Source organism: Cheilinus undulatus, linkage group 10 (assembly GCF_018320785.1).
Source record: "Cheilinus undulatus linkage group 10, ASM1832078v1, whole genome shotgun sequence".
In the NCBI taxonomy this organism is placed as follows: domain Eukaryota; kingdom Metazoa; phylum Chordata; class Actinopteri; order Labriformes; family Labridae; genus Cheilinus; species Cheilinus undulatus.
Window position 1 is genome coordinate 7,847,343 of NC_054874.1, and position 25,735 is coordinate 7,873,077.

Here is a 25,735-nt window from a genome sequence, read left to right on the forward strand (position 1 = left end):
GTTAAAGTAAACAGGACATGCAGACATGTAAGAGAAAGATGAGTCTACAGCTCCTCACCACAAGGTGAGAATTTGGATTATGTTTTCACACTTTAGCACAGTGCAGGTTTGCTCATGGTCTCAGTTTGACTTCATACTGTACCTGTTTGTGTGAAATGTGTCCTCACCTTTGAGATAGTGCCTGCAGGGCTGCCTCCTTTGGTAAAAGGCTGAAGGTGCTCAAGCCACTCCTGTTGCTCCTGGGCACTGCTGCAGAACACTGTGAGGCGATCGATCATGCTTCCTACAGCACAAAAACATACAGTACACAAACTTTATTCAACAACAGTAACAATTCCTACAAAATGATGCGAGCATCAAGTGTTACAAAACTGATATATCATAACTGAACCAAGACCTAACAACATTCCGGCATCAGGTGTTGCACTGCATGCTTGCTATCTGCACCGCATCCGTTAAAGATGTAATTCTCTGCCCTATAAATTTCCCTCGTTAAAAATGACAACTGGCCCTTTAATCAACAAACCTTTAGTCCAGTGACTCATTACACTTCACAACATTACATTTTTTATTAGAATACCTTGTTTTTGTTTAGATATTTCTTTTGCACTGAACGGAACTGCGCACAATTTTGTTGTACTTGTGTACAATGACAATAAAGATTTTGTTTCTGATTTAATCTTGAATTTGGAAAACCAGAAGTGTGGCACTTTGTATTGACAAGCAGTCGATGGCTGTGAGTTTAACAGTTTTGCCTCTGCTGACACAAGTCAGAGCTCAACCTTTAACCAAAAATGTGGATATTAAAGACGCACGAAATTATCAGTACGATATCGTTATCAGCAGATACTAGCTGAATTATCAGTGTTGACAACAGATTTTATGGCTATGAAAATCTGCCTGTATCAGCTGTGAATATTGGCTGTACAAACAAATGGGTTAGTGCAGTTTTAGGCTGAACCAACAAACCTATGTCAGCTGAAGTCTTCATCAGCATTCCTTTCACTTTAAAGTCTGTTTAAAGGACTGAAATTTGTTTATTTGTTTATCCTCAAACTTGTGTTTTAAGAGCTGAAGTTTGACTATGGCAAGTTGACTATGTCAAGCTTTCAAAGTGTAAAAATATAAACATTCTTAATCCTTAAGCTACTGAGAAATACTCAGTCGCAGAGAAACCGGTCTGGCTTACTTCAGTTATGTTAAAGCCCATTAAAATCTGGTCTTACCCAAGTTTCCTCTGAGGCCTTTCTAGCCTCTTTCAGTGTGACTGAAAATCTGTCTCTTTAAGAGATCCAGGTCATTTGGCTCACCTCAGTAGAGCTGGTTGACTCAGAAATGGCTATTCTTTTGCTGCCAGTTTGGCTTTTTAAATGTGGATTAAATAACAAAAGATGGAGGAAAGGAAACTGGCACTCAAATGGGAGCTTACTGCCGTGGCTAACATTAAAGAACTGTTTCGTAGCACAGGCTTGTTCATGAACAGCTCGTCATTGCTCGGTCTCTTACCCACAAGGTGCATCGGTTGATAGCACATTATCTGTTTCAGTTCAAGGCATGTTTGTGACAAAATAAAATATATTTTTATGTTTTAAAGGGGCTCAGCTAGCTTCTTCAAGACCCTTATCTCCCTTCATCTGGCTAAATGACAATAGACACCAGGAAGCCAGCAGGACTGAGTATTTGTGATACTGACTGCCTCCACGCTGGGTAAATCAGTTAAACTGTGGTATAAATCACTTTTTTGTAAAGTGTGGGAAATTTTCTGACAATAATTGCATCATAGAGGTCCATTAAGAGCTGTTTAGTACAAATTTTCCTCCATATCTATTCATTGCTATTCGCTGCCCCCCTCTATCTGACCCCAAACGGCCAACCTGGCATTCTTTTTCAAATTTATGTATGAAGAAAATAGTTTCTTGAAAAGAGGTGGCCCACATTTATACTCTTACTTCTACTTCCTACAGCCAAAAACATTATAAACCTTACAGGGACGAAAGCTAAAATGCTACATTTTCAGAGAGTTTGCATGTGTTTTAGTAAACTTGAATTTAAACTTTAACTACTTCAAGAGTTTTGGAGACAGTCCCACAGCTGTTCAAAAGCTGTTGCTTGACCTAAAATCCTTGTTTGGACTACATCCCCGCTGTAATGTAATGCTGACATTGGTTTCTATAGATACGAACCTGTGATGTCAAAAGCAAACTGCGCGCTGTCAGCATCCTCGGCATGTCTTGTTACCATGGTACCTGTCAGCAGCAGCCTTCCCTGAATGAGTCAAACACAGGAAGAGGAAATGAGACCACGTCTCACAGGTGGGCGACACTGCTATTCCATGAAACAACTGAAGCGAGTAATATGGGAGATGTTTGCCCTTACTAAGCACATTCTATAGCGTATCCTGTGTACTCTACCTGATAAATGAAGCCACTCATTCTAGGACTGGCGGAGAGCATCACCAACACATTGGGAAAAAGCATCAAGTAGCGCTCCTCTTTTTCCTACAAAAAAGACCAAAGATCTCGTTTTAATTTATATAAGTCAATTACTGCCTATACTTAATGAATCAGCATGGCTAATAAAAGATCCATCCATAGCTGTTTTTCTAACTTCAGGACAGTAAAGGTGGTTGCAGCTAAATCTGTTCATTAAGTTGTTTGTCAAAACCAGTTTATGTCACACCCTCTGATGTGAAACCATCATTAGAGGTGCCAACAGGCTCATTTAAGCGATGAGATACTCTGTTGGGAAAACAGTTGCTCATTACTTGAATGGAAAATAAAGCCAGCTAATAAGGAGTTGTGCAAATATTAAAGCCAGAAATGTGGGCGGAAAGCGGTTGGTAATGTTCAAAAGAGAGTAAGTCTAGTTTGGGCTTCTTCCAACCACCATCGACCCCAAAACAGAAACCACACATGAGAGGGATGGTTTTTCAGTCTGCGTAAGCCCTACATAAGTTTCTATTTTCACACTTATGAAAGGATATCGCTTTTGCAAAAACAAAGAGGGAGGACTTTTGCATACAACCTAATAACATGTTTAGGCAGAGATGCCTAAACATGTTTTACATTAGCTTTATATCATGAAATATTCTATGACTACTAAATCTAAGTTAGCCTCAGTGCTCTACAATGCATGTTTTCTCATTCCAGCACAAAAAACAAATAGGACAGACCAATTTTAAAACATGCAATTTACTCAATTAATCTTCAAAATTTAGACAGTTAAAGAAAATGTAGCAGGCTGGAGATCAGGGAGTTGTTGCACAAATAATCCAGACTCTTGCTCATTCTGTAGTTTTAGTCCTGTACTCCACCATGCAAACGTTCGCTGTGCTTCCCACAGGTGCATTGTAAATTCATAAACTTATTCCTGCAGTGTAAGTTTTAATCCCGCTAGAATTTAATATTTTTATGCATTATGTGCAGTCTCACATCTAAATTCAGACTTTCTTTGACTTTAGTGGACTTGCAATAAGCAAGACGTTTGTTCAAACACACCTTTAGCAGCTAGACTAGCTGCAGTGGAGAGCTACTCTCATGATCCTGAGTCAATCCATCCCAGCACACAGCCGCTCTGACACAGGGAGGATATTTTTGGTCAGTGAGTGTGTGGGACGCTAGGCTTTGCTCATTAAGTTGGTAGGAACAAGCAGGAAAAAGGGGTTTCATTTATGAGTTAACTAACAAAATTCCTCTTATCGGTTAGGCTGCTTTTATTTACTTATTAGCTTTTATTTTACTTATTTTATTTAGCTGTGCTAATTCACATGCTGGATTGGATACACAGGAAAGAGTGGGCCAACTGAAAGAGGGGGGTGGTTCTATATTTGTGCTCCTGTGATAAAGTGGTAAAATAAGAGGTACTCAACAGTCAACTCAAGAAATAAAAATATTTTCCCTAAGTACAAAACTCCAGATAAACTATTCCACAGTTAAAAAGGTGTCCAAGGGTCGCTCTTAAGAAAAAAAAACAAATCAAGTGGACCTGTTAATCTTTGAGAAGAATAACTCTCTTTATTAGCTTATTTAGTTGAGGATTAACAAGAGAACAAACTAAGAAAATTTTTGTTTAAAAGTTGTAAATTTACAAGGACATGATCTAAAAATTGTTGGCTTTGAAGTTGGAAATTTTGACATGATAACGTAAAAAAAAAAAAAACAAGTTCTTCCAGTGGATGCTTCATGACAAAAAAAAAACTCAAACCACTGGTTGATCAGAGTCATCCTCTGGATTCTGTCAGTGTGTTTTCTCCTCAATAGTTTCATTTTACAGCAATGACTCGTCAAACTCTGGATGCTGATGATAAGATGATGATTCCAGCCAAAATCTCTCCATTTCCTTACAGCTCAGTCACAGAGCTGTAAGGAAAAAAGTGCATAAAAACACAACAGAGCTGTATTTAAACATAATCTGAGGTAGTAGAAATGTTTTTTTCACTTGAATAAAAATGAAAAATAGAATGAAAAAACAAAATGAAATTCTGTAAATCATATTATTGGTCACATCTTACCCAGGCATATCTTATAGTGTATTAAAACTAAATTTGCACAGTTGTAGCTACAGTTGAAAAGGAAATGTTTTATACTCGGTATCTTCGGGCTACTTCTGTCAGCATTGCTAGCAATGTTACGAAAGAAACAGTGCATTGAAGGTAGACTGTTGCTAGGCTACGCAGAGTGTTGCATTCATGGCCTGAAATGCCGTGGGAATTTATGAAATCTTGCAAAACAGGTTGCCCTCTGCATCTCTGGGATGACTCCAGGCTGGGCCACTTAGGGGTTGGTTCTGGGCCGCATGTGGCCCCTGGGCCACTAATTGAATAGGCCTGTTGTAAAGGTGGTATCAGTAAGGGGCACCTTTGCATTTAGTATTGTAGAAAAAAGAATAAGACATAAAAATTTTAAAACAAAAGTGCTCAAAGGCCTGTCTTGTATTGACCTTTTCCAAACCAAAGACAGACTCATTTCATATCCTAAAATTAAGAAAAACCTGGACTATTAACTAAAGTTCTACAGTGTTCTCTATCTTTGTTATTTGTCTGTTTTTAAAATGGTGCAAAATGCACACTGTCTTTCTTACACTGTCAAATCATTTGACAGTTTTCATTCAATGAAGCCAATCAATCCTGTTCGACAAGGAAGACCCCAGAGGAGTCTAATCCAGAGGTTTTACTAACCCAGATAAATCCTTAAACAATTAGATGGAACAAATGACAATCGACCTCAGCTCTGGTCCTTGTCTCTCACCTCACTGGACCCGTTTTTCACATGGACCTGGGACATGTAGGCGACGTGACCCAGGCTCTTCATGCTGTCTCCCTCCCAGGCCCGCACTGGTTCTGACAAGATCTGAAGCTCTAGGTTCTTGCGCTTTCGCAGGTCCTGACACTGTGTCTGAATGAACATGGAAACACAATTAAGATAAAAAAGAACAATTATCTATTAAAGTAGGATGCACACAGGTTTTGGGACAAACAGCTGTTTGCCTTTTGAAATATTGTGAGGATTTTTTTCTTCATTGAAGATATGCATAAGGAAAAAATGAATGTTTCTTAAAAAAACATAAATGACATTCTTTTATTTAGGTATATGCAGCTACCAGTGGTATAGAATAGAACATTTTCAGGTGCTTAGCTGGGGCTCTCCCTCTTTATTGAGAACAAATGACATGGCAGCATCTGCCATTTTCCACTGCACCTTGTGTAAAAAAATACATGAGACTCTGTAGACGGAGCTCTGCAGAGGTGTATCTCGGATTTCTGAAGCGCCCACCCATCCAACCACATGTTTAAAATACACAGTGAAAAAAGTGAGACTTTCAAATGACAAAAGTGAGGGTTTTGTCATGTTTTCTTCCTCCCCTTTCCTGTGAAGCTCTTCTGGAGACATGTGTGAGTCACCTCAGCTACATTTACGAGGAACTCCAGAGCTCTACCAAGGAAACTCTGTCTCAGACTGATGTTTGCTTGGGTACTGTGCAGGTGATGTTCCTAAATCAACTCTTTTGTGTTTCTACTTCAGTTTACACCCACTAAGGGACTGGCATAACCGCTTGAGAGGCAGCAGGAAAAAAGCTAAGGTGCTTTTAAATTCCTATATGAGTGTTTTAGTCTGTACATTCACACCAGAGATAATAAGCAAACACATTCTTGGAAATAGCAAATATCTGAAAGCCAATTTCATCGTTACAATTCACAATAAAGTCCAGATTTTTGATTGATCAATGTGGAAAAGACAAACATTGATCAGATTAAGAACCCCGTAATTAAGAAATATCATTAGAAGCTTACAGGCAGCTTACATCAGCCTTAATCTGGAGTGATAAAAAGCCTCATCCCTCCAAGGATGAGCAAGGACAATAAAGTTTAAAGTGTAGACTTACCACCAGGCTCCTAAATGCTGCTGTAGCCTTTATAATGTCTGCATAGTCAGGGTGGGCTTCCTGTTGAAGGTAGACAGTGCAAAATAGACAGTACATCAAGAACTTTTCATACATAACAGAGTGCAGCTCAAAGAGCTCAATGAAGGACAGGAAACAAAGAGAAACTGACAAAAAATTGGTAAAATCTTAAAAGAGATTTATACTTATACTAATAATTATGTGCAGGGACAAGACAAGTACCTCCACATGTCTCTCCAGCTCCTGCAGCAGCGTGGGGTATTTGTCAAGCCTCATGAAGGGCTTACTGAGGCTGGTAGTCAGGGTCAGAATTCCTGGAGTACTGGCTCCCTGGCTCTCCATGAACTTGTCTAACTCCTCACTGTTTGGATAAAGAAATATACAGTCAATATTCACAAATAACGTTCATGCTATACCTCCATCATTTCTGTGGAAATCAAGGACACCTTAGTATGTATTCTCTAAAAAAGGGACATAAAAGCATTGATTTTTCTCTACACGCGAATCAGTAATATTCTAACATTGTTGCATAAAAGTAATTTGTGAAGCATTTCAGTGTAACTCTACCTCTACAGTTGCAGCTTTTCAACTGCATTAGAGCCACTTGTGCCGACAGAAAATGCACAACGCCGGTTATCCATCATATGCTCTATTGGCACAGGACTAGTATTACCTGCAGGCCTTTGACCATTTGTGAATTACCTCCTGACGTCAGTGTTTGCTGTGGTGCATTTGCAAGGCAATACTATGCACGATGGTCCTGTTGCACGTGTCCTATACCCACTGGTAACCAGAGTTTCCAACAGACAAGATACACTGGGTTTTTTCCCTCTCTCTATGTATTTTCTAACATTTTTTTAGATCTGTAGCGAGCTGTCTATTACTAATAAACTTGTGAACAATCTCCTCTAGCTTTCATTATGCATCAAGGTTGCAAAAGTCACCCGTGCACATCTGTAGCTGATCAGACAGAAGAAGAGAGAGAAAGTCAAACATCCCTTCCATCAATGTATGAGAAAGGGAGATGTCAAATGTTAATGATGAACCTCTCATTACTTTGAGCTGTTTTTATGAAGTTGATTCTGTTGATGTAATTCAGTGCTCTCTTAATTTATGATTACGCTTCCTCAACAGCTCTCCTCACACAGATCAGCTGTTGCAGCAGAACCACTAAATGTTGAGCAACACTTTTCAAATCGTAAATTGTGTTATGCATGAAATGTATGGCTAAACAAGACTGATATAAGATCAGGCATTTGTAAGAGGAAGAGCAGAAGAGCTGTGCATATGGAGAGAGCAGCGGTGCATGCACATTAAAACAGTAGAGTTTCATAAGTTAAGTTAAATAAAGCCATTTTTACACATGAGCAAAATAGACAGAGAGAGAAGCACTATTTATAACCTATATGTCTCAAAACTTTTTTACCAATCTCCTATGTAGCCTCTATTATTTTTCAGAATCAGAAAAAATGACACACAGACTGTAAAAAACATTACTACAACCCTAAATTACAGAGATGCCGATTTGCACAGGATTAATATTACCTTTGGAGCTATGTGTGAACTAAAATATGTTAGGTAATCTGCCCTGAAATTGTTACTCAGTAAATCACAGACATGGTCGATTTACAAAGGATTAAAAACAATGACTTCCTGTAAGATTATTCTGAATAACCAGAGCTCCCTAGGTAATACTTATCCCATGCAAATAGGGCATTAGTCTTAGCTGCACAGAGTCAAGTACATTAAAGAAATGGAAATAAAAGACTTTTCAATTTCAGTTCAACTTTTCAAAACATAATTTTCTCCCTGTTGTTTTCTCGGTTACCTATCCTATCTGTGAGGAAACCAATCTTTTTTTCTTAACCATTCTTTTGCGAGCTAGTTGTTTGTTTGGCTTGGACTATTATCGACTATTATCATGTGCAATTAGTGCACATGCAGGGTAGACTGGTAGACAGTAGAGAAAACTAAACATATAATAGAGCTTTTGAAAGAAAACTGCCTGCCATGACTTTAATAAAATTACATCAAGTTGAATTACACTGCATTATTTCTTCCAGGTTTAGCAGTATGCTGCTGCATAGAAGACCACTTCCATGGTTTATTATAAATGTCCCTTTAAAAAAATAAGTTTCCACACTGCACTAAATTCAGAATTTTATGAAATCAAACCCATAAAATTCAGAACAGCTCATTATCTAATGATGCCTGATTGATCTCCATATTGAATTTCCCTTCAGGGATAAATAAAGTTCTTGCATTGTAAAGTTCTTGTATTGATGGGCAAACCACCTTTAAAGGTTACATTTACTTTCAAAGCTATAAAAAGCCACCAACAGTTTCGCAATAAAACAGAAGCCTATAATAATAATAGTTATGCATGTAGTCATTCACCACAGGCAAGTGCAAAGGTGTCGAAGTTTAAATGACACATTTTTAAATTCAGCTCTGACTGCAGCAAATTCAATTTGCTAGAAACTTGAAAAAGTGCTTTCAAAGTTGCACCATTCATGACTTTCTATGACCATAAGCTTTAATCATACAGCATCCTGTAGTAACATCGCTGTGAGTAAATGTCGAGTAAATGTCAAAAAAGACTCCTGCAACAGAAACGCAAATGTGCTTACTGTGAAAAAATGCCTCGCTCGCCTGTTAACATAACCACAGCTTCATATATCCTGTCAACAGTCAGCTTCCTGTGTGAAATATGACTATCTGCCACTCACAGTAAATAACCTTTTAAACAACTTCTACTTTAGATAAGACTGTGCCATTTAAACTGACTCATGGACGTTCTGTTACTTCACAATAACCACGGTCGATACGAAACTGATTCACCACACCAGGTCCCAGTCGGTTAGGTTGATGCATTTTAAAGTATTTTACAGCGGGAGCAAAGGCATGTGGTCAAATCTGCTCAGACTCAGGAAGCTTCTGGGTCATATAAAGAGGGAAAGCCTGCCACCTTGTGGCTCAAAGCTGGATTTCAGTTCATCTGCCGTGCATAACATGCAGCAGATCCACAAAATTTCACAGCAGTGGTCCATGTAGGGTTGTCACAATAGCAGAACTAGTAAAAATCAGGATATATTGATACCTGTTTCAATACCACAGCAACAAATTAGAAAGTGATGTCTTCTTTTATCATCAAAAATTTCAGGCAAACCCATGCACTCTCTCTGCATGAAAACATTGGCAAAGTTTTAGTAACAAAAGGCTGCCAGTGAACATAAATATTGGCAGCGCTTATGCTTTCAGTGCTGAAATTATTGATAGACTCATTCTTCTCCCACACACTTTGTCTTAAATTCTATTTTAATGTTGGGGTACTTTTCAGTACCATTTTTTAGTAAAACAACAGATTGTATCATTAAACACATGGCACCAAAAAAGATATCAAAGGTTTTGACGGCCTTAGACACACACGATGTGGACAAAAGTATTTGGCCACACCTGTTCATTATTGAATTCAGGTGTTTCAATCAGACCTGTTGCCACAGGTGTAAAAGAAACAAGCACCTAGCCATGCAGTCTCCATTTTTAAACACTTGTGAAACAAAATAGGTCTTTCTGAAGAGCTCAGTGACTTCAAGCGTGGTATTATGATGATGCCACCTTTGCAATAGGACGGCTCACCAAATTTAATCCCTGCTGGACATTCCACAGTCTACTGTAAGTGATATTACTAGAAAGAAAGTTTGTGGAAAGGCTTTCAAGAAGAGTGATGAAGAGTGAGAGCTATGAAGTATTTTTAAGTTCTCTGTGTTTTATCTGTGCTGCCACTAACAAAAAGCCTTACTTGCCTTCTGTTGTTTCTCTTTTTCTGCTTCTCCTCTTCTCTCTCACCCCCTACCCTCCTACTCCAGGACAGCTTTGGCACATGGCTGTTCAACATGAGCCTGGTTCTGCTTGAGGTTCCTGTTGTTAAAGGGATGGCTTTCCTTGCCTCAGTAATGGTGCTAAATGCTGCTTAGTGCCCAAGCTCCTGCAGTCACATGTTTATTTGCTCCCACTAACCTGTTGGTGGTGTGGAAATGTGTATGTATGCATATGAATGGGATTAGCTAATACTGATAGTCAACTCTCCATAGCAACTTCTGCCATCAGTGTATGAATGTAGAGTCAAAGGGTGTGAAGGGGTAGGTGTGGCCCGTGGTGTAAAAGGTCTAGACATGCCCTCTTTGTATAGGGTCTCAAGGAGGTAGTGGCTTCTCCTAGACCAGTGTTTACCAACCATTTTTCCGTGGAGCCTCCCCTACATTTACCTAAGAAAAGCGGAGACCCCCCCCCCAGGACCCAAGAGAGAAGAAAAAGTGATGCACTGCTGCCAAAAATCAACACTGTTTTGAATTGTTTCACTGATAAAACCCTAAAAAAGGGCTATGCATGCCTTTGTTATCAAAAGATCTTTGTATAAACTAATAACTAATTGCCCCATCATACCTGTCGAATTTGGTGAACCTGTATGTCCCCACTCGTGTTTTGCGTTCTCAGGGGACTGGGCTTCTTAGTGTCCCAAAGGTCCGTAGAAAGACAGTTGGGGAACGGGATTTTTCTTTCCGTGCACCAACATTACGGAACAGTCTACCTGTAGATATCAGGCAGGCATCTTCCATTGATGTATTTAAAGTAAAGCTGAAGACGCACTTGTTTACTGTTACATATGGGTCTTAAACTGTTTGTTGTTGTTGTTGTTTGTACTGATGTCCTTTTTATTGTTTCAGTATGTTTGTATATGTTTGTGGATTTTCTGATGTTTTTTATTGTCAAGTTGTTTTTATCTCTATGTACAGCACTTTGACTGAAAGCGCTCTATAAATAAATGTATTATTATTATTATCATTACTTCATAACTGCTTTATAATGGCTTTAGTCTACTTTTGGCAGCCTCAGAGCAGAGAAGGCCTTGCGTCACCCTAAGATATTTGGCATCCCCCTGGGGATGCCTGACCCCAGGTTGGGAACCAAAGTGGTTTAATTACTGCCTATGGGGTTCTGTATCATGCGTGCAGGCGGCTGACCTGTGATCTGTGAGGATGCAAACAGCTGAGGGATGACTGGAACAGTAAGCCAGGTACAGGGTCTTGATCTGACACATCATGTTTAAGTAACAGCCTGCCACTCGCTGCTGACCCTCTGGGACTCTGCAAAGTCAGAGAGACCAAGACAAGGTTAGAGAGGCAGGAAGAGTGAAGGTGGAAAAGGTGTTCTTCAGGAAGAAAGATACTGAAAGACAAAAGGACAATGTTAATATAAAGAATTATTACAGTATTAATACAGTAAATATGGGTGGTGTCAGTGGTGGTTTAAATGAAAGGCAGAGCAAAAAGCCTCTGTTAAACACCAACATTTTTTTATACTTCTACCCTGGATTTGAAAAAAACTGAAGCTATTTTAAGGCCTCTAGCTGAATTACAAATGTGAATTCAAGAGTTTAAGGGTGTATTTTACATTAGTGTTACTCATTCCTGAAGCACACCTCAGAAATTTGCAAATCCTTTTTCCTCCTTATAGGCAGCTATTGTTAACAGTATTTATAGAAGGTAGTTTTCCTAGGAGTGGATGAATTCACAACAGGAAATGCAAATGTTTTAAATAATGTGCACAGGGATGGCTACTTTGGAAAAAGGCACAGCGCTGCATGATCATCGGGATTTTTTCGTATAAAGCAACACTTTGTTTGGTATTTGCAACTTGATATTCATACTATTTGGGGATGAGTAGGAAGAGATTTCAGAGGAAGGAAGTAATTGCAAAACTATCACCAACTTTGCTATGTTCTGCAGAACACTTAGCTGTAATGTTTTGTGTCTGTGCAGTGGGTTACATGGGCTACAGTACAACCTCTATGAAAACACTGCACGTTGCAGGGGTTACAAACGTTGCTGTCCACAAGGATTTTTTATAAAACTTGATTTTCTGTGTCTAACAGGTTTTCATGAAGTGCCTGTGAAGCATAACTTACTTGGTACATTCCTCCAGGGCTACACATAGACTCTGCTGGAAGGTGAGGATCTCCTCCAGGTTTCCGCATAGGGTGGTGCTGTCTGCACTGCTCAGTCTGAATGCAAACATATTCATATTAGCATGAGCAGAGAAGGTAACAAAGCCATAGCATGCACGATAAAAATGTTATTATTATTAAAATAAATAATGCAATATTTAGTTTTCTGTAAATTAAATGATGCCTGAATCATCTTGGTAGCAATTAAACATTTAGAAACATGTTAACCCAGCTTATCTTCTGTCTTTAATAATATCATTCCCCCATAACTAATCAGCATGATCTTATTGCTCTTACTTGTCACTGGCTTGCAGCGGCCGTAGATAACAGCTGAGTACTGTTTGTAGTTCTTTAACAAACTCCCGCTCATGTTCCAAGATGTCCTGCACAACCTGCAACAAACACAAGATTACTTCATGGTGGTACAAAGGAAAGTCAAGATTCTTCAATAGGTACAAATTTCAAGTGAGACTGCTTCATAAAACCTTCTCTTTCCTTTCTGATTTTAGGATTCTTTCATTGGTTTATTAAGCTATTATTGGTCCTCCTTGCATCGATACATTACTTTTAACTTGTGAGCCCAGTAGAGCCCGAGGTTTTCTGGAAGTGGTCTTGTAATTGTGCACAAAGACAGAACTAAGCATGCCTGTGGCTACTACTAAATGCCCTTCTATGAAACCTGAGGGCCACACACAATGTTGACATTTCTAGAAAAAAAATCAGGCCGACTTTTAGAGATTTATCTCATGTATTTAGATGTAATGGATATTTAATCATAAATGTATTCAATATGTTATTTCTAATTGATTTATAAACAATCTTTTTTGATCATAGGCATGAAGAGTTAAACATTGGTTTAACCTCGGTATCGGCCCTTTTGACAAATACATGCCATCAGCAAATAATGTTAACGTGAATAAATACCAGTAAGTACTAATATCAGTATATTTCAGTCCTTAAAACAGACTGTACAGTGCAAGGAATGATGGTGAATAAAGAAAAAAACTTCAGCTGATGTAGGTTTGTAGATCCAGCCCAAAACTCCACTAACTCACTTGTTCATAGGCAGATTTTTAAAGCCAAAATATCAGTTGTGAATATCAGGAGAAATGTTCATATCTGCTGGTACTGGTAATTGATTTTTTAATTAAATATCCACTGATACTGATATCAAGCAGATTATATCATGCAACGCCAGCAGAAGATGTGACTTGGTGAACAAACACTGATCTATTTTCATGGTCAAACATGGGAGAAAATGTTTGCATTATGGAAGGGTTATAGCAAAAGGAGTAAGAAAGAAACACTGGCATGAGTACTGACCATCGGCAATATTGTTACTTCAAATATCAGAATCAGCACCGGTGCAAATTTAAGTATTTTTCTGGATTATCTTTAATAGTTATATTGTCTTATCCATCTAATTATTTACTGATAAACATTTGGTGTTTACTCATCTCTATTTATTTTAATATTGTCTCAATTTCCCATCTTAAATTTCAACATTCTGACCCTACCTCCAGTGTTTCCTCATCACAAATTGATGGTAAAGTTTCCTCAGCTTGTCAGTACCTGTTTTTAGCTAGTCCTTTAATAATACTCAAATCTTATTCATGGATTGCTGGGTTCTTATTATTTTTTACTAGGGATGCACGATGTTGGATTACTGCAGGTATGCTGTCATGATTGGACTTTTTGCCTTTGTTTGTCTTCTTTTTCCTTTGTTGCAGGCTGGTGGGAGTGGTTTAGAGGCACTGTGGCTCTTCAGTGACTCAGCTACAACTCATTGGTAGCAATCAGTACCTGCTTATGTGCTCCTTTCCGAAACTCAGGAGGTGCCAGAGTATGCCAACGTCCAGAGTGTTACTAGAATCAAACTCTAGTTCAATTTCTGTGTTTTTTATGTAGCTTTCTTTAAAGATACCAGATTTTTATAGCCAAATTTTGGTTGTTTGCAGAAGTTTTCATAATGGCCGACACCAATGTTTCACTTTTCAAGCTTATATCTGCTGATACCAATATGCTGATAATATTGTGTATCCCTATTTTTTACTGATGTGTTTTTATGCACAGGTTTTTGTGATTCACTGTTATTATATGATTAATGTCATATAGATACAGTTTAATTGATGCCTATGTGAAAATCTAGAAGGTCTGGAGAATTTCTGAATTTTTGGGCTTGCAAAATTTCATACACACTTTGGTGAACTTGTTTGCTTATAGTGAAAAAAAGAGTTGGTTCTGTGCTAAAACCAACTTAACAGTTTGTGAGAAACAAAAGAGGCAGTTTAGATAAATATTAAAACCAGTAAGAGGTGAAATCCATTACTTCCTCGTTTTTGGTCATTTACAATGGTAAAACATTCTAAATAGTTTTTTCTTTTTTGTTTTATTCTTAACAAGGACAAGTGTGACCAAAACCAAACAATTCTCATTAGCAATAAAAGCTATAAATAAATCAACTCAAATAAGCTGCACCATCTTTAAAAAAATATTTATTTTGCATCAAATATAACCCTGCTTGGATAATATTGATTTACATAAAACAAATGACTCGTGTAAACAAAGTAACACAAAGAGTTTTTATCTCATGCCATTCATGATTGTGACTCACCACACTGTAGTAGTTCTTTGTCAGCTGGGTTCCTTTGGGAGACACTGGCTTCTCTGAGGAGGAGAGGGAAAAGAATAGTAAAACAACTTCCTAAATAATTTTGTATTTATTGTTGTAAGGCCATGCATGTTAAAAATGCCATGCAATTATTTGACAAAATGGCAAGCAGCTGAACTACATTTCTTTTAGTTTGCAACATGACAGATTTTCCTCACAGTTTTTTTAAAGGTTCCTGCAGCGTTTTACTCCATCATAGCACCATCATTACACTTTTACAATAATGTGTTAAATGTTACTGACCATGCAATTTTAAACACACTTACATGAAGTCCATACTAATCTCTTTTAAACTAAAGCAGTCTCACTCTTCATGATCCCACAGGTGCAGCTTTACTCACCACAAGGTTTGACCTCTCTGACGTAGTTACTGGGGAACCAGCCCGTCTTGCCGCTGAGCGTGCCCTCCCACCATCCTCCTTCCTCCTGCCGCGTCACAAGGATCAGGTCGCCTTTACTGAACGACAGCTCGTCCTCATTGTTCTGCTTGAAGTTGAAGCGGGCTTTCACCATCAGCTGCCCACCGCCACCGTTCTCAGACATCTCCTGATTGTTAGAGAGGAGGTCGAAGATGTTTAGTGACACAAAGACAACTCATGAGGTGCATTAACAAGATCTTTACACTTGTCTACAATGTACTAAAAAAGTACTGGCATGGACATTTAATTTTTAAACACGGCAATGGCTTTGACTGTTGTTGACACCTCTACAGTGGTGCTCCATATGGTATTATTATTTTGACACTGCACAGGGAAATGCAACTTGTTAACTGTGTTAAATGTGCGGTGTTAACTGCAACCACATAGCAACATTTTATGATATAACAAAGTGTAGAAAATCAAAGTGGAAGGAGCCAGCTTTAAGATGGGCTTGATTCAATCTAAAAAACAGCATCAGGTCTGATATTTCTGTTCTTTAAGCAGGAGCTCGGACTGACAGCGTTGATCCATGTTACAGAATGTTACAGTAGCTCAGTCTGAGTCCATCATATTTCACTCAGACAATAAAGAGCAGTCAGATAAGAACCCAAACATCACCTGTTTGTGTCCTTGTGATTAATGTGAAGACCAATAATGAGGTCAAAGGTGTATTCTCTCCTCTCTAAGTATGATGTCTGTGTTAACCACAACAAAAAAGAGTCTACTCTGTTGGCTTTAATACTAGCTGTGGCAACTCATATTAAAACGGCTTAAAGGTGTTCTAACTCATGACTCACTCATTTCAAGTCCATGATGATTCAACAAAGCAGGCTGTGGCGTTTAACGAGGTCAGAGAAGAAGCTTTACAGCAGCGAGGCTGACTGTAACTATGGTGCTTAGTTAAATCAGTTATAAACGTGGTACTTCTGACAAATGGGACTTTTCCATTACATTGCGCGGCTTGGCTCTTCATAGTTCGACTCGGTATGGCAGCCCTGCATGGCAGGGGATATGCTTTTTCACCACAACTAAGCTACCTGTTTTAGTGTGTGTCAAGAGCTGATGACGCAGTGTTTTGACCCTCATTGACCTCATCCACCGTCACTAGAACTACACTTGCTGGGTGTATCAATTGCACCCTTTGAAAGGCTTTAAAGCCACTGCTCGTGCTTGGAGGCGGGGCAGGTGTGCTTTGGCCCTGCTCCAGTAGGACCATTCTCAGCCCAGTTTGGTGTAGCCCAGCACGGTCGAACTAGTGATGGAAAACTGGAGCACACGAATCACTTGAGGACGTTTAATAAGGTGCATTTGTAATGATGAGTATATTTGCTTTTATCAATCTGCACCTTATTAAATGTCCTCAAGTGATTCGTGTGCTCCAGTTCCTCATTGGGTTTACCTGGTTTATCCACTGAAACACCTCTGATTGTTGCTGGTCCTTTTGTGAGCACCGACCTCCACGAGTGGAGAGGCTGAAGCGCAAGAGACTCTCTCACCAGTACATCAGTACGGCTTAGTTTGGATCAGCTGGCCAAAAATCATAGTGGAAAAGATATCCAAAAATCCTTCACGACAAAAGTCCGTAGTTGTTGTTTTCCCTGAGCGCTCTTATAATAAACGCCCACATCAGGAAATGTAGTGCTTTCGGTAGCAGCTTGCTTTTATTAAACAATTTTGGTTTGAAAACTTCACATTTGTTGCTTCCTGCTGCAATAGTCCCTAGATATATCCTGTTTAGTTAAATCATCAGCTTTTTTTGTAGATATTTATTACGGTGTAACCTTGCAAAGCAGATGGATATGCCCGTTTCTGTGTTTCTCACTGGTGAATCTATCTTGCAAAGCTCCCGTCTGAACCGTTTGGGCCCGAAAGAAAGTGGCAGGACCAATCGGCATCGAGGAGCAGTACTTTCATGCGTGGCGGAGTCGTATGCAAGCAGCAACAACAGACCGGTGCAATTATGGTGGAAGACATTAGCAGGGATGCTGCTAAAGCGCCAGCTTTATCAGAACTTGATGACATTTCTTCGTTAAAAGAAGAACAAAGAACAGCAGTGAGTTGTTTTCTTTTCAAAAACGACATAAGTCATGTACTGACATGTCTACAGTCGCCATGGTTCGCGTTATGCAGTTCTCTATGGAGTTTACTCCTTCAGTAGGGGCACACCTCAGTAGCATTGTTATCTTAAATATTCAATTCTCTGAAGCAGCCCTGTGCTGCTGTTGGTTGTCTACAATTGTTGCTGACATTTTTTTTTACAGTAATACAATTTCAAATATTTAATTTGAAAACGTGAGTTTTGTTGCTGCTACCTGTTTCTATGTGAGGCCAGCACAAAGATTAAACACATTTACTGGGAATATTATAATATTTTATGCATTTTAAAAATATTTTGGTCTTTGAATAAGAAATACTGTTTTAAGTTTACGGGAGCTTTGTGTAACATCATACATAATACCACCAAAAACAGTAATAATTTCAATTTTAATATGAAAAAATACTGATTTCATATGGGGTAACAGTACTGATGTATCGGAATCGAATCTGAACTGTAAAAATGGACCGGCCAATCTCTAGTTATAAGCATTTGAGAGGGTATAAAAGAAAAAGAACAAAAATATAATACAGCATTGACAACACGTACCACTGATTTGGATTGTCTTCGCAGGGAGCCTTTGGATTTGGCAGAGGAGAGAGTGTGTGACGACGTCGACTGGCTAGGAGAGTGAGCTCCAGACTGCTGACATGACCTCTCAGCAGCACAGTCTATGGAAAACACAGAAGAAACATGGACTCCGTTACAAATACAGTACAGTAACATCAATGGGCCTCATTTACCAACCATTCTTAAAGCCCTCTTTAAAAGATTCTGACATTCATCAAAGATGTCTTATCTGTGATTTGTTCTTATCTAAGAATGAAGTCTAAGAATTCTCCTGAGAACACTTATGAACATGAGAGTGCTGATATGACAGGATAAAAATGTTGAATTTTCCACTCATCAGCACTCAAATGTCCTAGATTAAGAATGACACAATAACATTTATTTATATTTTTTAGCCTATTTCATTGCATTTTTATCATCAACTCTTTTATGTAGTCAAATAATATGTAAAAATACACAACTTGAATGCGTTCAAGTAATTTAAACATGCAGTGTTTGATCTTAGCTGAAAATTGTTAAATTATGAATTTGAAGTAGCCATAGTCTAGGTGATTAATGGGAAATGCTGACAGAAACAAGTTCTAAACTTAAGAAAAGATCAACTCCTATGACAATTAGGACTGGGCAATTAATGGCAATTGCAAATTAACAGCAAATTAATGGCAGTATTTCTTTAACCTGAACACCAGTTTGTTAAATTTTTTTGCAGCAGAGATTTTATGCTCAACACATTGTACAAACATTCAAGTGTATTCTTTTTTTGTTTGTTTTTACAAAATTCCAAATTTTCTTTTTCATGTATTTTATTCTAATAGAATGAGAACAACACAATTATAGAGCAATTGATATCAAATTTGCTATATGATTTTTAAAATGGTTTATCCCTTGTTTAATTGATTTAATATTGTCCTGGATATAATACAAAGTTATTTATTGCCTGTGTTTGTTGAACAATACATGAACCAGGGAACCTGAAATTAATTGCATATTAAATCACAATCGCAATATTTGGGTAAAAAAAATGCAATTAGATTATTCTCGCAAATTGTTCGGCCCTAATGACAACTGTATATGAGAAAAATAATGCTATGAAAAACTGCAAGCAAGCTCCTGCAAACCAATGTTACTGTGTAAAAAAGACAGATTTAAGGAGTTTGCCTGCAATTCTTAATGATTTATTACAAGAAATAAGCCAATAATGAGTTCCTAGGTTTCTACTATTGCAGCCATGCTAATGATACAGGTATCAATACTGCTTAATCTTTTTAAAGCATTGTATGAAGTGTAAAATTCTTGTACTGCGACAACCATTCTAGCTGCATATTTTTGGGGGCCTGACAGCTTAATACTTCATGCAAATATGGTCCAGTGCTCCTCATAGCCCCAGGACTTTAAGCACATTACATTACACACTAACATGGCCCAATGGAATCAAATGATTTAAGCTAAAATGGCACAAACTCCAGAATAAGATCTAGCAGCTATAAAAGGAAAGGCAGCGCTCAGTTTTTAGATCACTCATACACTCGATGTGTTGCTTCAATCTGACTAACTGACACATATTTAAGCACGCTTCCATCTGCCCTGTCTCTTATTTAAATTACACTCTGAGTTGTGAAGCACATAAAAATCTACTTTATGTCACAGACACCCTTTCCCCCCCTCCTTCAGCGTCATCACTCAGCCTCTGCAGCAGAGGAGCAGTGATTTAGGGTCAGGAGCTGCCAGCTGTCTCTCAGTGTGACTGCAGGCCCTGAGGATGCTCTGACAGAGGTATCAATTTTGTTGCCAGTAATCACTTGAAATATGACACATGGCAGCGCTGCAAACTCTTACTGGATAACAAGCTGACATGCTCTCACTGAAGGCTCCAGATAACATAGCAGGCTGGATGTCCAATACATCTGTGGATTGAAAAATTTCAATTTTGATGCTCCGAAAATAAAAATGCGTGAAAAATATGTGTTCACTCCCAAGAAATGTATTTTGGTTTTGTAACATTTTTTTTTTCACCAGCAGTTAAACTGAGAGCTTATGTGTGTTATGTTTGGAAAAGGCTGCAGATTTCCTACAGCCTTCCATATGCTGAGGTGTCAGGGAGGTCTAACTTTTGCAATGAAAAGGGCCCTGAAGGCAGCAGGACAGTGAACATGCACTGCAGGAGAGGCTCATGGATCCCACATGCTTCTCTGAACACTCACACAGAGAAGTCTAACAAGCCCTTCTGTCAGCTTAGCCCTGCTAACAAATATCATCTATCTGTGCAGGAAATTTAGCAAAGCATTCACTCAGAACGTCCATAAACGCAGAGCAAAGAAAAGCATATGGCAAAAAGCAAAGCTGAGCTTTGGGAAGAGGATCATGAGTCTCCAAAAACACAGAAGCCTCTTATGTTTGATCAGATCGACTAAGTTGTGACTAATCCACTTCAAATCAAGTTCACTTCTGAAGATGGGGAAAACAGCTGTAGGGTAGCCAGTGTGCAAGAGATTTGCATATCAAACAGAGCCCAGTGCCGACAAGAGGCTTCTGGTCCGCAAATCACAGAGTGACAACCATCCTCCTCTTCATGTAAGAGCACTCACCAGATATCACCCGGAGGACCACGATGGCAAGAAGTGCTGCAAATTAGGCTGGGAAATTTTCCACTACTTAGATACTTCTTGACACTTTGATATGAGTTTTTAAATAATACATAACTTTAAATGATGTTTTAATAAAAGACAGTATGGAAAAATGGAAACTTTAAAGGTCACATATTTTACCCATTTATGCCAAGTTTTGGTCTCAGAGGTCCCCAAAACATACCTGTGATGTTTGTTGCTGAAAAAACACTGTAATAAAGGATTTCTGCATGTCTAAAAACCCCTCAAGTTTCAGGCCTGCTCAGAAGGAGCTGTTTCTGTGTCTGTGGCTTTAAACGTTACTGAGCTGTCTGACTCCACCCCTGACCCCGCCCCTCTCAGGTAATGGATGTGGCTTAATGTATCAGGAGAGGAGGGCAAAACTTTTTTCCAAGCAGGTAGGGCCAATCCATCCTTGGGGCGGGGCTAACTCCCCGCAAGACATCATGAGGGGAAAATCTGAGAACGGCTTGTTTCAGCACGCATTTTCTGAAAGCATGAGAAAGAGACGGGGGGAGGAAATGGATTTTTCTGATTCTTGGGGGATCTGTGGACAGGTAAGAGGCACATATTTTTGTTAGAAAAGCCTGGAAAAGTGTATTTTGCAAAAGATGTGCCCTTTAAGAAACTACATAAGAGAGGTACATTGGAGAGGAATAAACGTCTGAATTTAAAATTGCAGTCAAATTCCTGCATAAGAACAAGGAATCGCCTGATGATCAGCCTGGCCAATTATGGAGGCTGATGCCTGGCATTTGGCAGATTAGCTGTTTTATCTGAGATTTTAGAGAGATTTTACACTTTTTTTCAACTTTCATTACAGAATATATGACGGACTGGATATTTTGTATTTTATTCAAGTGATAGTCATAAAATGCAAACTGAGAGTCCATTTTCAAAAATTGTAACTGTTAATCCTCTCTCTCTCTTGCACTAAATATCACTGCCAACATATAGTTCATGTCTTGTCCAATTAGGATATAAATATGCATGTTAACAGCAATTCATATTAAATATTAGCAATTATGTAATCATGTAGCACATCCTCATTACTTCTGGTCTCACTGCTACAATTCAAGAAACAATAAAGATAAAAGATGACATCGGATCAACATTAACTGTCTTTATATTTTGAAAATAATGTCTATAATCTGAACATAAAAGAATGAAATACATGAAGGAGGCTGTACCATTTAAGTCAAAGTGGACCGTTGGCTCAGCATAATGGCGAGGAGAGCGCGGCAAGGCAGGGCTAAGCAAAACCACCTCAGAATCAACAATGCAGTGGCAGTTCAAGTCCAAGATGCTGTCTACATTTTGGACTGGAGGGAAGGAGGAGTACTCACTGCCAGGCAGGACAGCCCTGACACATTTTTGCAACATATCCTACCAGTGTGAGACAGGATTTTCTGTTGCCTCAATCAAGACAAAAAAAAAAAAAAATCAAAGCCAGACACTGAAATTTAACTGAGAGTCGCAGCTGCACCCAAGACTCGGGAAAATCTGTAGCACCAAATAAGCCCATGATAATCACTGAAATTATGTAGGATGGGGACTAGAAATCTCAAAGATATTGATTCAAGTTTTTATTTTCAGAGAAATTTTCATCTTCAGAGGATCAGCTCTTTGAAACTCTGTTTAAGGGGTTGATTGATGTTGTTGCTACAAAATTTCTGAGATTTAATGTTGCAGTAAATTAAAAAGGAAATGAATTTGTTTGCAAAATTGTGACTGGCAGAGTGTTTTTCATACGTTTACATATTTTTATATGTGTACATTGAGGGGTAGAGGGACCTGAGAGTATTTTCATCTGCTGAAGGGGAACCCCACAGGAAAAGTTTGGGAACCACTGATGCAAGTAATATTATTTCTCATCCTAGGCCTACACCAGGGATCAGCATAATAGACACTAAAGAAATCTGTTTGTCAATGAGACATTTATTGTAACGCTGTTTTGCAGATTTCTTTTTTCCTTGATATCACTGTGTGGTCTTTTTGGTTTGTAAAGGCAAATTTTTATAAATTAAATAGTCAGCATTTACAGAGACCATGCAACAGTCATTGCAACATAATTAACGATCCATACAGATATCGGCATTTTAAATCAAGTTGACAAAAAAATCACATTGCAATTCTCCTTTATAAGAAATAGAAGGTGTAGTCAGCTTTTGCCTTCTCATGTTTGATGTTTGCAGCTGATGTAAAGAAATGATAAGAAAATGGGGGATAAAAATATTTTTGTGAGAGAATCAAAATAAAACAATCATTTTGTTCATGAATAAACTTAAATTCCATGTCATTCTAAAACTTAAAAAAAATATATATATATCTTGGTTAAAATGTTTCATGAACCCGTTATCATGATGCATATCATATTATGAGCTGAGTTTATTGTCAACATTCCTAGCACGAACCAAAAATAAACATTAGCTGCAGCACCTATCTTTACTGTCATAAAGACGTTATCTAAAGCCCACAGCCTGCTGCATTATTTACATAAAGGTTGTCAAACGTGTTGCCAAATAGCTGGAACATTAAACATTTATAACAAAGCATGCAGAGGCCTAAATTAGTTTAAAATGCTGACTTAATATTTGTAAGAATGCTGGTTCTGTTGCATTGCTACACCCACAGAGACCATGAACACAGACTCCAGAGTCACATAATAAGCCCTAAACTGCTGATGGTCTTTTCTGCTGAAAAGGTATTTTCACCTGCATCCTTATGAGTAATGGGGGTGAGTTTGTGTTTAATGTTTTGCATTCTTTTTTCTTTTGCATGAAACAATAAAAATCTAAATGAACAAAAAAGGATATTATGCAAGCTGTGGGTACACATGAGTGAATATGGCTCCCAGCGTGACACAAACACATACTGCCATGCAAGCTGCCCATTGGTAACACACCCAATAATGATTAAGAATGGCTAAATGGACAGAGACTGTGAAAATGACCACCATAGTAGCACATGCAGGAGATAAAAACATCTACTAGGTACAGCTAATATATAGATGGACTTGATTCATTTCACTGAAATTGAATGCTTATGCTTTGATCTTCTACAATATACCTAAATAACCTAACATAATTAGGTATAATAACATGTAAATTGTGGCCCTCTTAACCTTTACTGTTAAGTGTGTGCGCGTACATTAATGTCAGTCAGCACCGTTTAAATATCTGAGGTGCTGAAACAAGCTCTACAGTTTTACTTAATTGGCAACAAGGCATGTTAGGGTTTGAGCACCCACCAGTTAAACATAAATTAGCACCTATGGGCAATTGGCATAATATTATGGCTGATAAGTGTACGTCTTTTTCTCTATCTATCTATCTATCTATCTATCTATCTATCTATCTATCTATCTATCTATCTATCTATCTATCTATCTATCTATCTATCTATCTATCTATCTATCCCTCCCTTTATTTTTGCTGTAGACTGAAAACACTTGGGTTTCAACATTTCATGCATTTACATCTGGATCTGATACACAACTTAGAGGACAACACCTTTTGTTTGAACCCACCCATTTTCATGTCTGCAACTGTATAAGAACATGTGACTGACAGGTTTGTTTTGTTGCTCAGGTGTGTCCTGTTACACTGAACATTCAAACAATAAATAACGCTGTGTGTCTGTGCACAGTTTAAGATTTGGGTTTTGCCTGTGCAGACTGCATTTATAGTTAGAGGTGTAACCGACATGAAAACCAGAAAGCTCTCTATGGGTGAAAAACAAGCAACTGTGAAGCTGAGAAAAGATGGAAAATCAATCAGAGCAACTGCAAAAACATCACCATCTACTTATCACATCTACTGTTCATTGGAGTGAAAGTATCACCATATTCTATTCAAGGGGGGTGGATATCACCATCTACTGTTCACATTAGTGAAAGTTTCGCAATCTACTTATCACCATCTACTGTGCACAGGAGTGAAGGTTTCATAATCTACTCTTTACAGAAGACTTCATGAACCAAAATACAGAGGCTATACCAGAAGGCACAAACCACACATTAGCAAGAAGAACCTTTACCAAAGTGATGGAAAGGCTTAAGTTTGGAGAAAGACAGGATCTGCTCATGAACCCTAGCATACAAGCTCATCTGTGGAGGTAATGTCATGGCTTGGTCATGCATGGCTTCTTCTGGAATGGGCTCATTAATCTTCACTGATGATGTAGCACATGATAGCCGCAGCAGCATAAACTCAAACATCTACAGAAACATTTTGTCTGCCAATTTACAGAAAGATACAACCAAACTGAGTGGGAGATCCTTTATCATGGAGCAAGATTATGTCCCAAAACACACTGTCAGAGAAAGAAAGGAGTTCATCTGGGGCTAGATGTGGAGTCAATCTCGAGACTAAAACCATACAGAGCATGCATTTTACCTGCTAATGAGGAGAATGCAGGGAGTAATCATAAAACAAACAAGCACTGAAAGAGCATCACAAAAGAAAAATGCTACAGTTTGGTGGTGTCAGTGGGTCATGCTGTCTTCTAAGTTGGTATCAGATCTGGATGTAAACACCTGGAAATAAAAGCTGAAATGTTTATCTCTTGTCTCATATTCATCATTTGATGTGAAACCCACATGTTTTCAGTCTACAGCAAAAATAAGGAACTGCCCTCACTCTTCCAATATTTTTGGAGGGGAGTGTATGTTGATGTCACGCAGTAGCAGAGAACTAACTGTGGGGGTCAAAAAGTGACTTCAACATTCAGAACCACTACCAAAAAGGCCATGTTTTGAGCTGTTTTGCCAAGGGTTTTAAGTGTGAAATTGGGCCGTGCCTAAACAGGATTCAAACAAGGAACCTCCTTGTGAGGCAACAGTACTAACCCCTGGGCCTCCGTGCAACCTTTGTGCAGACTTCTGCTTTTAAAATGCAATATGAATATAGTGACTCAACTCATCAAGATGCTGCTGTGTACAAATAAAAG

At 38.5% G+C, this 25,735-nt stretch overlaps 1 protein-coding gene across 2 annotated transcripts in view; it reads right to left on the reverse strand.

Annotated features, from left to right (window-relative positions):
* arhgef6 (Rac/Cdc42 guanine nucleotide exchange factor (GEF) 6) overlaps positions 1–25,735 on the reverse strand; it is a 55,177-nt gene that overhangs the window by 18,702 nt on the left and 10,740 nt on the right. For both annotated transcript variants that reach the window (XM_041797098.1, XM_041797097.1), the window contains exons 4-15: positions 18,141–18,262; positions 15,419–15,623; positions 15,021–15,073; positions 12,704–12,798; positions 12,368–12,463; positions 11,424–11,546; positions 6,622–6,760; positions 6,382–6,441; positions 5,247–5,393; positions 2,412–2,498; positions 2,184–2,265; positions 168–283 (exon numbers count right to left, since the gene is read on the reverse strand). In XM_041797098.1, the coding sequence (XP_041653032.1) occupies positions 168–283; positions 2,184–2,265; positions 2,412–2,498; positions 5,247–5,393; positions 6,382–6,441; positions 6,622–6,760; positions 11,424–11,546; positions 12,368–12,463; positions 12,704–12,798; positions 15,021–15,073; positions 15,419–15,623; positions 18,141–18,262 (1,325 nt within the window). The remainder of the gene's footprint in view (positions 1–167; positions 284–2,183; positions 2,266–2,411; positions 2,499–5,246; positions 5,394–6,381; positions 6,442–6,621; positions 6,761–11,423; positions 11,547–12,367; positions 12,464–12,703; positions 12,799–15,020; positions 15,074–15,418; positions 15,624–18,140; positions 18,263–25,735) is intronic.